Source organism: Polyodon spathula, chromosome 4 (genome assembly GCF_017654505.1).
Source record: "Polyodon spathula isolate WHYD16114869_AA chromosome 4, ASM1765450v1, whole genome shotgun sequence".
Lineage (NCBI taxonomy): Eukaryota > Metazoa > Chordata > Actinopteri > Acipenseriformes > Polyodontidae > Polyodon > Polyodon spathula.
This window is the reverse complement of record NC_054537.1, coordinates 35,414,457-35,428,489: the sequence shown is the minus strand read 5'-3', so window position 1 is coordinate 35,428,489 and position 14,033 is coordinate 35,414,457. Positions and strand designations below refer to the sequence as shown.

General features: G+C 37.6%; 1 protein-coding gene across 9 annotated transcripts in view; it reads left to right on the top strand.

Moving 5' to 3' along the window:
• LOC121314478 (receptor-type tyrosine-protein phosphatase mu-like) overlaps positions 1–14,033 on the top strand; it is a 275,442-nt gene that overhangs the window by 256,357 nt on the left and 5,052 nt on the right. For all 9 annotated transcript variants that reach the window (XM_041247804.1, XM_041247803.1, XM_041247802.1 and 6 more), the window contains 7 exons: positions 5,528–5,644; positions 6,106–6,260; positions 6,640–6,775; positions 8,047–8,196; positions 8,665–8,838; positions 10,204–10,335; positions 12,357–12,482. In XM_041247804.1, the coding sequence (XP_041103738.1) occupies positions 5,528–5,644; positions 6,106–6,260; positions 6,640–6,775; positions 8,047–8,196; positions 8,665–8,838; positions 10,204–10,335; positions 12,357–12,482 (990 nt within the window). The remainder of the gene's footprint in view (positions 1–5,527; positions 5,645–6,105; positions 6,261–6,639; positions 6,776–8,046; positions 8,197–8,664; positions 8,839–10,203; positions 10,336–12,356; positions 12,483–14,033) is intronic.

Below are 14,033 nucleotides of genomic sequence, written 5' to 3'. Positions count from 1 at the left end.
ATATTTGTACAAGTTGTACACTGATGTGATAAGCCTACATGAGCAAATATTTGTATACACTATACTCTGGTACATTAGTGGGAGACTTTTTCACATTTTAATTTTTTTAGAATAAAAATAATTAGAACTTTTTAAATATATGTATATAATCAATTAAATTGTAAGGTTTTGCTTGTATTGTGTGACAATAACAATTTAATTACTTCATTAATGCTGCATCTCCAGGCAATTTAAAAAAATAAATAAATAAAATACCCTGAGCTTTTTGCATAATGGCAAACATTTGCATGGGAATGTTAAACCTATTGTTGTTTTTAATAACATTTTAGTTAAACAGCTTTTATTGGAAGTGACCAGTGCCTAAGCAAATACACCTGCCACAGCTGACAGGAAAGTCTCCAGCAATGGGGGGGTGTCCTTTTTCTAAACACCACCTGTCACTATCTAAACAGTGCTGCCTTTAATCCAAAGCCGACTCAGCTTTGTGCCATGTACCTTCCTCTCCTGGCCCAAACTGCCCATCCACACCTGGCATGTCAGCACCAGCAAGGGCTGCTTGAACTGCTCCCTGCCTTTTAATGAATCCACTTGAGATGTTATAAGCTCTTTATAGCTCAGCCTGTTGCACAGCCACATTAACACTGTTTATATGGGGATTTAAAACTCGGTATTATTACACCCATCCATCTGTCAGCAGTTCTAGTGTGAAACCTGCAGAATTCCCACGTGGGGACTTTTACCCCTGCTAATTTGTACCTAATGATTTCTAAACACGTTTAGTCAGTTCTTGTTTTGAGTTTTTAAAGATCTTTTTAGCATGCTACTGTTTTTAATAAAAATCTTAATGAGGAATCACAATGTCTTTGGAAAATTACTTTGTATATTGCCACAAGAAGGTAGACTAAAGGTTGATTTAAAAAAAAAAAAAAAGACAATTACTTCGTATATTGCCACAAGAAGGTGGACTAAAAGTTGATTTAAAAAAAAAAAGACAGGAGCAGTCTGATAGAGCACTTTGCTGAACAGAATAATAAATTACTGTGTCATTGGCAAATAGCATTTGAAATGCATTCAGAGCTTCCATCTCTGCAGGTGGTGTGTGGTGTTTTTTGAGACCCAGATATTGCAGGTACTGATTTCTAACTGGTTAGAGCAGTATTGTGGGTGGTTGTTGTTATCATAGACACCTAGTGTTGAATGGGCTTCAGTACATACAAATGCCAAACCCTTACTTTTGATTTTACTGCATTAAATCGAGATGAAATTATATTTTTACTGGACAGTAAAGTACTTTTATTTTGATACCTTAAGTTATAAAAATAAATCATTGTTTTACTATCTGATGCAACAAATCGATGCCCAGCAGTTTTGCCTACAACTTTTATTAGTATCATCTCTGAATGCCACAGATGTAGGAATATCATGTTTTTTGAGCACAGTATCAATACATGAGTTTCATAACAAATAAGTGCCCGATACACTGCAGAAAAACCCCAACATAAGAATTATGGATGCGACTCTTTTTTTGTCGCTTTTAAAGGCTGGTTCTTAGCAAAGTTAATGGAATTCTTCATCCCAATTCCACGCTGTAGCCTCAGTGGAAAGAGAGGTTTAATGGGGAGATGATGTGTAGCAAAAAGGAAAAAGTTACAAAAAAAGCCATGTGGCATTTCCAAGATACAAGTACTGTCTAATTTTAAAATCAACCACAACATCACTGTTCTAACACTGATAAAGCATTAACAGAAACATGTGTGCACTTGACTGTTTTTTCTTTTGGTGGCTTATAAAGCAACTTCAAATTAAAACATCTTCTTATATTTCTTATTTCTATCACTCAAACACTGTGAATTAAGTCTGAGAAGTTGCTGATACCTGAGTCCAAGAGCTGCTATTCTGTTCTAGCTGGCTGCTATAGACATGTGTAAAATAGACCAACGGCATCTACCGATCATCTGCTTTGGTCAAGTCTCATTTCGTATTGAGTAGTTCTGAAGTTACCAACACATAAATGGAAATCTTGCTGTGATTGTCTCTGCAGCCGCTTGCTCTGTGTTAGCTGTATAGGCATCATATTTTATTTATTTAACCTTTATTTAACCCGGAAAGTCCTGTTGAGATTAAAATCTGGCATATAATACAAAAAAACATGAGCCCCACCAATACAAACAAGTTACTCAAATGACAAGAAACAATTTAGGAGCACCGACCAGAACAAAATACCATAAAAAAACATCTCATCTACATATATACTGTAACTGTGGCAAAGCGGTGAGTATGTGCAGGTGAGTGCAGTGCAGAGCAGCTTAATCATACAGACAGTGATTCACAGGTGCAAGGGTGTTGATTAATGATTATAATGACCAGAGCCTTAGGGCAAAACCTGTGAATAATAATAGTGATGGAAGTGGTACAGCGGCATGTATCACTTCTGTTTTGTAAATCCCACGGGTTTGACTCGTAACCAAAAGTAGTGTTCTTTTTCACCCACACAAAACACAGATACAGTTCCTACGGTGCGTGATTTAAGTGCTCATGATGAAAAGACAGTTCTTAGTCACAAGTGAAGTGCTGGTGTCCGGGTTTGATGCTGGCCTGCGGATACAGCTCCAGATCGTGTTTAGTAATCTTGAAACAGACAATGATGACAAACAATGTTACAAGACAGGCTTAACAAACACTCACATTTCACTAATTTGCAGGGTATCCTTCTAGGTTGTATTCTAACCGTTTACAAAGGAAAAGATCACTTTCACTACACCCCCTATTTATACCCTCACTCATGACCCCTAGGTTAATCAGCGCATCCGCTCCTCCAATCCTCGGATGCCACGCTGTCTCCCGTCCAAGTCATTGAACTTGGGCGCTGTAGTTCAGCCCCCTTCTTAAATGATCAACTTCCACCTACTCTAAGGAATAAATTGTCGTGCCATTTAGTTAAGGGTACTCCGTTCCTTTTACATAGTGCCCTCACAGGTCGGGAGGGAGATATAACACATCATTCGATCTCTGTCACAATAACATACAAAAACATCTTGGCTACATACATAACATACAAATACATCTCAGCTACATACATAACATACAAAAACATCTCGGCTACATACATAGCATACAAAAACATCTCGGCTACATACATGGCATACAAAAACATCTCGGCTACATACATAGCATACAAAAATATCTTAGCTATATACATTTTTTGTTTGAAATCTTTTAAAAGCATCCAGACGGTAAGTTTCAGTTCTTCCTGAAGTTGATTCAAAGACCGTGGAGCTAGAAAACTGGGTGCCTTTTATTTTTTTTCCTCCAAATTCCATATGAACCCTAGGAACTGAAAATCTTACAAGTACTACTAGAGGTAATTAACAATTTATTTAGATAATTTGGGTTTTTTTTTGCCAAAGATAGCATTATAAACAATTAGGAAGCAGTGTTTCTATCTTTGTGAAGATAAAGATGTTAAACCAGCCAATCTGTGTAAATCACAATGATGAAATGAATAACCCAGGTTGGTTGTAAACGTCAATGGCTATATCCTACTTCATATTCAGAATACTGGTACTCTTGCAGGTCAGAGGTGGACCGTTACATTGATGATAATATTAGGCAACAACACGTGGTCCTGCCTTCAAGTTGATATGCTTCCTGCGCACAACAGTGCATTTTATGCCTGTATATCCCGTGGGAAATTTGGTGTAGATTTGTGTCTAAAGGGTCAGGCATGGATTGATATTGCTTTGGCTTTTTTTTTTTTTTTTTTTCCATGTTTGTTACCAACAGTAATACTGGTTTACCTGTTATTTAATCCAGAATGTTAATGTTGATTTGTTGTTGATGCTGCTGTTTGGATAATCTGAATTCTACAGCTTGGCATAAATAAAGAGAGAGAGACTAGGCAAAGGAAAGAAAGGGCAAAGTGAAACAAATATTTGAAAGGAGAGAAGCAAAACAAACAGCAAAAGACCGAGCTGAGTAAGGGATAGTTTGGAACCTTGTAGTGACTGTTTGTGTGTGTTTCATATACAAGGTGCTACACTTAAATTAAGGAGAAAGACTATGTCATATTTTATTTTAAGAGATATAAAATAGTGTTAAAATCCCCCAAAACGCAAATACAATAAACATACAAATACATAGTGGTTAAACTCCTCGACATGTAAGGGGTGAAAATAAAGAAGTATTCCTAAATAACCTCCTCACTCCCGCATGTAGTCAGTTGAAATGAAGGGATTTCCTCTTAGTTTAAGAGGAAACTGGATAACAGACAGATTCAATACCTTGATTTCCCCTTAGAATTGGTAGAATATTGCAATTCATGATTTATTTAAGGTCACTCTAAAGAAACAAGTTAAGGGATTTTGTGATACTGTAGGTTGCAGTTTAAAGCAGAGCAGATGAACAGTTAATAAGAAAGCAACAGAGCAAGAAGTCAATTAAGCAAGATTGTATTTTATTTTATTTTATTTTATTAGAGACTGGGGTAAAGTGCTAAGGAAATCAAAAATTATATTTACCTCTGGGATGAAACATTTTCTGATGAGCAGAAAGAATTCTTGCCATCTGAAATTTGAAAAATTCTTAAGGGGTAGTATTTATTTATTTATTTTAAAAATTAGATTAGTCATTTAGCACACGCTTTTTTTTCAAAGCAACTTACAGAGTCTAGGGGGTGAACAATGCATCAACAACTGCTGCTGCAGAGTCACTTACAATAGGACCTCAGTTTTACATCTTACTGATATATTTTATTATTAGCACAATTAGTGGTTAAAGTGGTTAAATTGATTACTCAGGCTTAGTTATTGAGGTTACTTGCTGCTAGGACCGTTTAATTGTGTTATTTAATGATAGATAAAATACATACAGAACTGCCTAGGCTTTTTTTTTTTTTTTTTAATCTAGGATTAACTTCATTCCTTCAAGTTAGGATTATTAATCAAAGCAAGACTTCCAACTTTGAGAAGGCTTTTTATGATTCTAGATGTTTCCATCTGGATTATTACTGTTTATACTGTAGTCTGCGGTCAAAATAACAATAGGCACTTTACACAGGAAAAAAAGGCCCTAAGGCAGACTTAAATATGCAAGATGACCTCTTTTTTCTTTTTTTCTTTTTTTTTTTTTTTTTTTTTTGTCTTGATCTACTTTAGTAATAGTGTTTAGTGTATTAATTAACTATATCAAATTAGGAGACACTCTTCCCATATAAAAAACACCATAGTGTTATATAGCTGTGGCCAAAACAGTTTATTATAGTATCCTGTAGTATACCCAGGAGTACAGTACTGAAAACTATGGCCAATACTGTACTATAGAATTTGAATACTGTAGATTGTTCACAACTATCCTTAAGCAAAATCTCCATCAGTGTCAGCAGGCATTTTACCATACCATACTATATTATACCATACCCATACCAATTTAATTTATATAGTGTCCTTCATGTGTAAGCATCCCAGGGCGCTTTACACAAATATTTTGTATTACGATCCTAACGTTTCTTCTGATCTACTTTTATTTAAAGGTAAAGTGCTGCAAATACTGGCCTGATGATACAGAGATCTACCGAGATATGAAAGTGACTCTCATAGAAACAGAGCTGCTGTCTGAATATGTCATCCGCACGTTTGCAGTTGAAAAGGTAAGCTCTCATTTACTGTACTGATATTATTATTGGAGTTAATGCTGTGCTGTTTACGGATCCACTATGTCAGCCAGAGCCCTGGTAGATGTGCCTAGAAACACTAAACCATTTATACAAGAAAATGCGATTCCTTATGCTTTTTAAGTTATGAAGTAATTCAAATGTAAATTAAAAGCACAGTGTGATATATAGATGCTTTCCATTTCTGGAAGGCGTGATACATATATTGTGCTAGGATACTAATAAATTGATTAACTTTTAGATGAAAAGTTAGACAAAGATTTTAACTAGTGTTCTTGTTGTTACTGGTACTAGTTAAGCTCCATTCTGTGGCTGGAAGTCAGTCCTCCTTCAGTTTGAGTGATGTATGTCCTTTATTCACTTGTATGATAGAAAGAAAAACATTGAAACAGTTCAGTTGTATCTGTATCAACAGCTGTTGTGTTTTGTTTTATTAGAGAGGAGCCCATGAAATCAGAGAGATCAGAGGGTTCCACTTCACGGGCTGGCCAGACCATGGTGTCCCCTATCATGCCACAGGTCTCCTAGGGTTTGTCCGAAGAATCAAGTCCAAGAGCCCAGCTAATGCAGGTCCCATGGTTGTACACTGCAGGTACATTTCTTCAGTACAGTAGGGTTACTTTGATATTTTATGGGTTGTAAGGTTTGGAGGTGGTTTGCAGTGGGGAAAAAAATAATAATTAACAGCCTTTGCTTGAATAGAGCACTCTTAAATTCTGAGAAGTTGTATTCAGGATTTCAGAACATTATTACCAAATAGAGTCAAACCTTACAGTGTACTTTCGCTTTCCAGAGTCTTCCAATGCAAATAACTGAATAAAAATTGAACAAAAAAAGCAGGTCTAATATCACCTCATAACAATATCAAATCTAATATGAAATACCTAACAACATAATGGTAATACATTAATATGAATGCAGTCCTGAGTTTGGGTAAGTTCATTGTTTTAATATATGTATTGTTTTTGTAGTGCCGGAGCAGGCAGAACAGGCTGCTTCATTGTCATTGATATCATGTTGGATATGGCAGAAAGAGAGGGAGTGGTGGACATCTACAACTGTGTGCGCGAGCTTCGATCACGCAGAGTCAACATGGTCCAGACAGAGGTAATGCCAGCTTACCCTGATTACAAAGGATCATGGTCATAAAAATTAGCACGCGTTTGAGCAATATGATATATAATTGTTATTTTTGTTGGGCTCAGAAAAAAAAAAAACTTTCCCAGAGGTCTCTCTACATTATTCGTGTGAAGGGTACCAAATCAGAAGTGGACACATAAATAGAGTGCAGGGCCAAAAAACTAATTGTGTACAAATATGTGCTATTGGTCAGAAACCCACTTTTATAAAGGTTTTGCACAATTTGCTGTTTTCTGACAGTGCTAAAGCCCTACACTGTGTGTTTTCAAGTTTGGTTACAGTACGTTCAGTTTCGCCATGAAAAAAAAGGGGTGTATACTTCACAATGGTAAAATAGGCCCTATGCCAGTTTGTTGTCCTTATCTTGTCAGCCTGTTGCTTCATTGCCCATGTCTCTTTAATCAGAAAGGTATTATGGAAAATGAAGTATGCTGGCTCTTAGTCACATTCACTTTATCACAGTCTGTTCTCAGACTCTGGATTCACTGGGGAGTGTGCTGCACAGTGGTAAAATGAAGTTAGTGTGAATTAGGGGATGATTATCTTTTGAAAGAGGTCCATTTAATCTTGTTTTTCTTTTACTGTTATGGGTTCAAGGATAATGCATGTTTGGAAAAATACAAAAATAATAATAAATTAGATTCTTGCTAAAACTGCTGATACATGACTGCAGTGAGGCTCAAGGTAGTTTAGTGACATCATGGTCAGGTTACCTGAAAATCAGATCTTTAAACTGAATAGTTTTCATGAACGTGACAGGCAAAAATCTTCTGAAAATATCACGTCATAATTCATTTCCATCAACCCTATGTCTCTTTAAGAGAAGGGAGATTGTTACTTAGAAGCCACTGTAATGCTAAGATGTACACTTTTACTAAACCTTTATGCCTTAATATCACCTGTATAAATATTATTTTATCCTGTAACTAAAACCCTTTAGAAAATAACATTTATTGAGATTATGTTATAATACCCCCTTTTTACACTTCTTGGTAAAAAAAAATAATGTTGGTCCATAACTACCAATACATTGGCAAGATAATTGAAATAACTATAGTGCCCATTATAGCATTTCTCTGTTAAAATATGCATAGTACTGTGTAATGTAATGTAAGATTTTTAATACCACATTAAGACCGTCTGTGGGTGAAACTTCAGTTGTGCACAAAACTTAGCTGTGCCATAAGCAGCTTCTATTTCAGTTGTCAAAGTCTAGACATGTTTACTCTTACTTCCAGGAACAATATGTGTTTATCCATGATGCCATTCTAGAAGCCTGCCTCTGTGGAGACACCACCATCCCAGCCTCTCAGCTCAGGTCTGTTTACTACGAGATGAACAGGCTGGACCCACAGACCAACTCCAGCCAAATCAAAGAGGAATTCAGAGTGAGTGCGAGTGATCTGCCACAGTGTCCGTGTGTGTGTGTTCTGGCAGTGTGGATTTGGATTTGAGTATTGTTTCAGGGAATATGTTGTGTTTTGTTTTTTTTTTTTTTGGATAATGATGGATAAGTACCATTAAAATTTCTTGATATTTTTTTTTATTAGGAAATGAAATACAAAAAAATTATCTTGAGGGGTCTTTATGTGTACAGTGTGTGCCAGATATGGTTTGGTGGATCTCTACAGCTACATGTGCTGTATCAGTGCAACATTTTTAAAGCAAGAGATAAGATACTATTTATAAGCATAAAGGGGAATATTCTTATATTATTAACCAGCATATATAGCGATTGATGTACCAACAACATGTATGCAAAAATGCAAATGAAAGATTAAGAATCTTTGGCTGGAATCATATACTGTATTTCTACATATAAAAGTGACACCCATAAATGTCTCCTATTTCTTTAGACATTGAATATGGTCACCCCAACTTTACGAGTGGAGGACTGCAGTATAGCCCTTCTCCCCCGAAACCATGAGAAGAACCGCTGCATGGACGTCCTGCCCCCAGACAGATGTCTCCCTTTCCTCATCACCATAGACGGAGAAAGCAGCAATTACATTAATGCAGCACTTATGGATGTAAGTGTTGAATATTTGTTTTTGTTTAATGTATGGCGCATCTGTGTTATTTCCCTGTTCTATGGTGACATTCTGAGGAGTGGTACGTATAGATTTAAAATGAAGGACATGTAGAATATTAATACTTGACACTTCTGCTTGCAATTCAACATTTTAGTTGCTTAGCAATTTCCTAAATTGTTTATGGGTTAGCTGCAGTTGCTGTTTTGTGACTGTGCGTGTAACCCGAGTGACCTGGGTCCATCTTTGCCCCACCCCCCCTTGTAGTTTATACTGTATGTAAAGTATACTGAGAGGTGGTTACATGGGGTAGTTGCTTTGTCAGACTTTATGTAACAAAGTGGACATTCTTCGAAAAGGAACTCTTTGAAAGACCTTTGCATGGTCTTGTGGCTCTGGTATGTCATCAAACCCAACAGAATCTGACATTTACTCCTTACCCAAAAGATGCTACAAGAGCACAGCTCCTTTTCAAATGTTTACATTTTGTTTTATACAATTTTAACAAATTTTTGTGACGCACCAAAATATGACAAAACCTTATTAGAAAAAGTGATAAGTGATAGATAATGTTAAAGGGCTTCTCTGTGCAATAGGCACTATTACAATTCTTGACGCTGTAATGGTTCTTCTGGTGGCTGATGAGTTAATAAGACTGACTTCAGCATAAGAAACGTGAATGCTATGGATACTGTTTATTACAGTAAAATAAAATATAACAAACAATAAAAAAGTTTACTTCATAAGGTTCCGTTAGGTCGTCTTGGATATTACACTTAACTTTACATTAAAGATGTTGTCAAAAAGCCAGCCTTTTGATACACCATTGTCTAAGACAGATAGTGCTTTTTTTTTCAATAGCTGGATTAAAGAGACATTGATCTGCCTTTGGGAAGAACTGTACTTGGCAACTTAACACCACTTGAACGATGCAAAAAAACAGAAAAAACAAGCAAATGCCAAATTATTGTAAAACTATCATTATTTTCCAATAGTTGGATTCTGAGTAAAAGCTTACTATTTGTTTCTTTTAATCTTTGAAGCGATTTTCCATTTTGTAACCTGGTGAATAAAAAAAATAGTTGGACAGGGATCAAATTCACACTTTCAAATTGCTAATTCTGAACAAACTGTGATTTCCTTTTGCAAACAAAATGCTTGCTGTTGTAATTTGTACCACTGTTGTAATAATCACCTCCCTTGTATCTTGGATATATTTTTCTATGTGCTTTTGAATACTCTGACACTATGCAAGATGCCTTTGTAATTCCAGCTTCATGAAATCTGCACAAAAAAAACTTTAAATAATACATTGGAAGCAGCTATCTTAACAGTTTTTTTTATTTTTTTTATTTTGCTTTGCAGAGCTACAAGCAACCGTCCGCATTCATTGTTACCCAACACCCTTTGCCAAACACAGTGAAAGATTTCTGGAGACTTGTTTTAGACTATCACTGTACATCAGTAGTAATGCTAAATGATGTGGATCCAGCACAGGTAAGAGCAACATGCCAGTAATGGACCCTGAGTTCATGAAAATGATTGTCATGCACTGACAGAGTCTTGAGGTTAATGTTATGCTACAGCACCACTGGTATAGCTAGTTTTCCAATTCTGGCAACTGACAGAAGCATTTAATGCAAAATGTTTAGTGTGTAAACAGGCACTTTGATAGACTGTTGTACCTGTACTGTAGCAGTTTTTCTTTGCCAATACAAATCAGCTTTTCTTTTTAAAGATATTTGGTTAGCAATAAGGTGGGGTGTGTAGCATGCCTGCCAGCATCTGTGTTTCAATAAGTGAGTGAGAGCAGCAGCGAGGGCGTGACGCGAGAGACGCATTTCCAGGGGGGCTGGTGGCATGCCCCCCCCCCCCCCCCCCCCACAGATAATTTTTTTTTATGTTAACTTCAAAATACGCAGTGTTCTGCAACCTTGAATGCACAATCTTATCTGTACATGTTTAATTTTGTTACACAAAATCTCAGTCCTAATACTGTTATGCTATAGAGCCTTCCTTGTTTCCTTAACCCTGTGCTCAGTGACCCACACTTTCTTTCGAAGCCGGCTATTTGGGTGGGAAAGAGGACTGCCTTACAATGATTAAATTATTATTATTATTATTATTATTATTATTATTATTATTATTATTATTATTATTATTATTATTATTAAAATGATGTGCCCCCAGGATAAGGGATAAATGGGACAGATTAAGACATTAGGAAGTCTACACTGCCTGGCGCCAGCAAGGGTTTCGGCCTCACAAAAAACACTATTCAGCTTTTTGCCTTAGGAGCCAATGGCTCCTAGGCCAAAACAAATGGTTGCCAAATCCAATTGTTGGGTGCCACTTCAGGTTGGTTGCTACCATATTCAACTGCTTTAAAATACAACAACTTGCTAAGACACTAAAGTGATAGTAAAAGAGTAACTTAATGTTTGTACTCAACTCTGCTGAATGGTTAATCTCTGCAGCTGATAACTGCAATGTATTCAGCATGTTTATATTTTAGATATTTTGCAAGTGTTGTGTATGGAATTTGTGACTGGATCGTTAGTTGTCTACAGTTGTAATAAGGGAAAAAGCATGCTGCAGCTGGCATACTCTGTGTTAGTGAAGTCCTGATCTGATAGCGTCTAACAAGCTCTTATATTATTGTTGGTCGGTTTGTGAAATAAACTCAGTTTTCTCTGCAACAGCTGAACCTGCTTTAGTACAAAACTCTGCATTCACTGTTTATCATTATGGTAAAGTCTGCAGTTACCAAACCTGCTTCTTTGCCTGAAGAGATTTTATTAGCTCATCATTTAAGTAGGGAAGCTGCTACGCAATTAAATCCTCCTCAGACTCCTCATGGTAAACAATGTAACAGAGTGGATTTGGAAATTCAGTACACACTGTCAAGTTGCGAAGACAGCCAGTATTGTACCTGCCGTATTGGTACAGTTGGAGGGCATGTGTGTGTGTGTGTGCATACACCAAGAACACACAGTAGGTATGTTAGTAAAATAAAACAAATACAACAATCTTAAAGAACCCTAATACAGAGATTTACCCAGCAGATTCTAAACCAAATATCACAAAAATGTAACAATTGCAAAAAGTCAATAAGGAACGGGAGAAAACAACAACAAAAAACAGCTTTCTTCAGATGAACGTCTAATACACCTACACAGAACATGACACAGGGAAGATCACAAATACAATATCCAGAAAAAAAACATGTTGAACAAATAAATGTATACACGATACTGAATGAAATACAGTTACGTTCATGCTCACATTACCTAAACTACACTAGAACAGACCATGTTTAATATTAACATCTGAAAGTGTTTACTTTATCCCTTCTTGAAGTAAACAAACAACAAACCAAAAAAACATGGGTCAAAAGAATAAAACAATATCATGTATACTTCATTTTGTATGTCGCCATTCAAAAGCTTACATTGGCATTAGTCTGAAATATTGCTGTAACACACAGTGCTTTGTATTGTTTGTGTTTTTTTAACTAGCTCTGCCCTCAGTACTGGCCTGAAAATGGTGTGCATAGACATGGACCAATCCAAGTGGAATTTGTATCAGCTGACCTAGAAGAAGACATCATTAGCCGCATATTCAGAATTTACAATGCAGCAAGAGTAAGAACACATTTTCTTTTTTTCTTTTCATTTTACTTTCCAAATGTATTCTACACATTCTGTCACTTACACTAGAATCCCCAGCTTGCCCACACTGTTATCTGAAAGTAAAATTGAAAAGATTATGTTTAAATCCCGGGATGTATAAAGTCACCCCTTATGGAAAACCAAAAAGGAATATTTATGAGACAAAGGGGCAAAGGTTAAAATTGCATAGCCCAAAGGAATGGCCACAGTTCCCTTTCAAGTATGAAATGGAACCATTACCGAATGGGTATTTACCTCCTGAAGACCCGAATCCTGAATACTTTATACCAAAGCTTGTCTTTGACAGTCATGAGCCCGCCCCCAAGGGATCAAAAGCATTGCAGTCACAGATCTCAGCTCTGCGTGAAGCCAGTGGCTCAAGTCGGTCCTTCCCAAGGAACCCAGCATCAGTGGGCTGACTGTGCTCTCCCCCCAGGCTGCATAGCTCCAGCTGGAGCTTACTTTCTCATTTTTGCTAATTAGCACCATACAAGATGTTTTCTATTATTTATGTAATTGTTAAATTACTGTATTTTATTGAGAAAATATTTTCTCATTGTTATTTCTATTGATTTACAGACCTGGCCTGTCTGTAACTTGGTGCTCAGCACACATTTAGTAAGAGCAGCTGCTCGGCTCAGCAGCATTGCGCAGGACCGAGATACTCGCTTCGACTTGCAATTACAACCACAGTATCTCGATACCGTTTTGGTGACAAGCTATTTTAGCATCACCATTGCGAAGGCTGTTAGTCCATTCTAACAAGCAGGCTTCCCTCCATCTCGTGTTGGTACTGACTGACAGTGAACCTGTGGACCTGTACGGAACAGGTACCGAGGTCAATGACCTGCTCCCGGTCTAGACCCGGTACCTAACCTGGACCGAGGATACCGCACCGGTAACCGGTGCCAAACCAAGCAGTAGCTGTGACCCGGTGGACCCATACCAAACCAGTACCAAGATCACCGAGGCTTCCACACCGGTACTGACCCAGTGTTAAATACACTGTCCCGGTACAGACACGGTTCCAACCTGGTGTTAAGTACAACCAACCTGTACCGAACCGACCCGGTGCCGAAGTCACTGAACCGGTACCTTGCTCCTTGCATCATGCCTGGGTTCCATCCCTGTGAGACATGCAAGGGCAATCTGCCTAAGGAGGACAAGCATGACAGGTGCTGTTCCTGCCTGGGGCCAGAGCATGTCAAGGAGGCACTGGCTAATCTCTGCTTCTGCGAGTTTGGTGCGCCTTTCTCCAAGAACACATGTGAGAAATGGTTATCCCGCAGCTCTAAGGAGCACTCTGCATCCCTTACTCCTGCTCCGCGCTCTTCCCCGTTACGCTGTCTTAGAGAGGTTGCTGCATCCTTACCCCATGGCTCTGTTCCAAGGCAGAGCAGACAACACACTCGGGAAAATAGCCCAGCCAGAAAACCATCTTCACGGTCTTCCTTATCCTGCTCAAGCTGTGCCTCTCCTTCCCCTTCCCTGTGGAAGAAGAAGAGGAGTTGCCTTTCCAAGCGA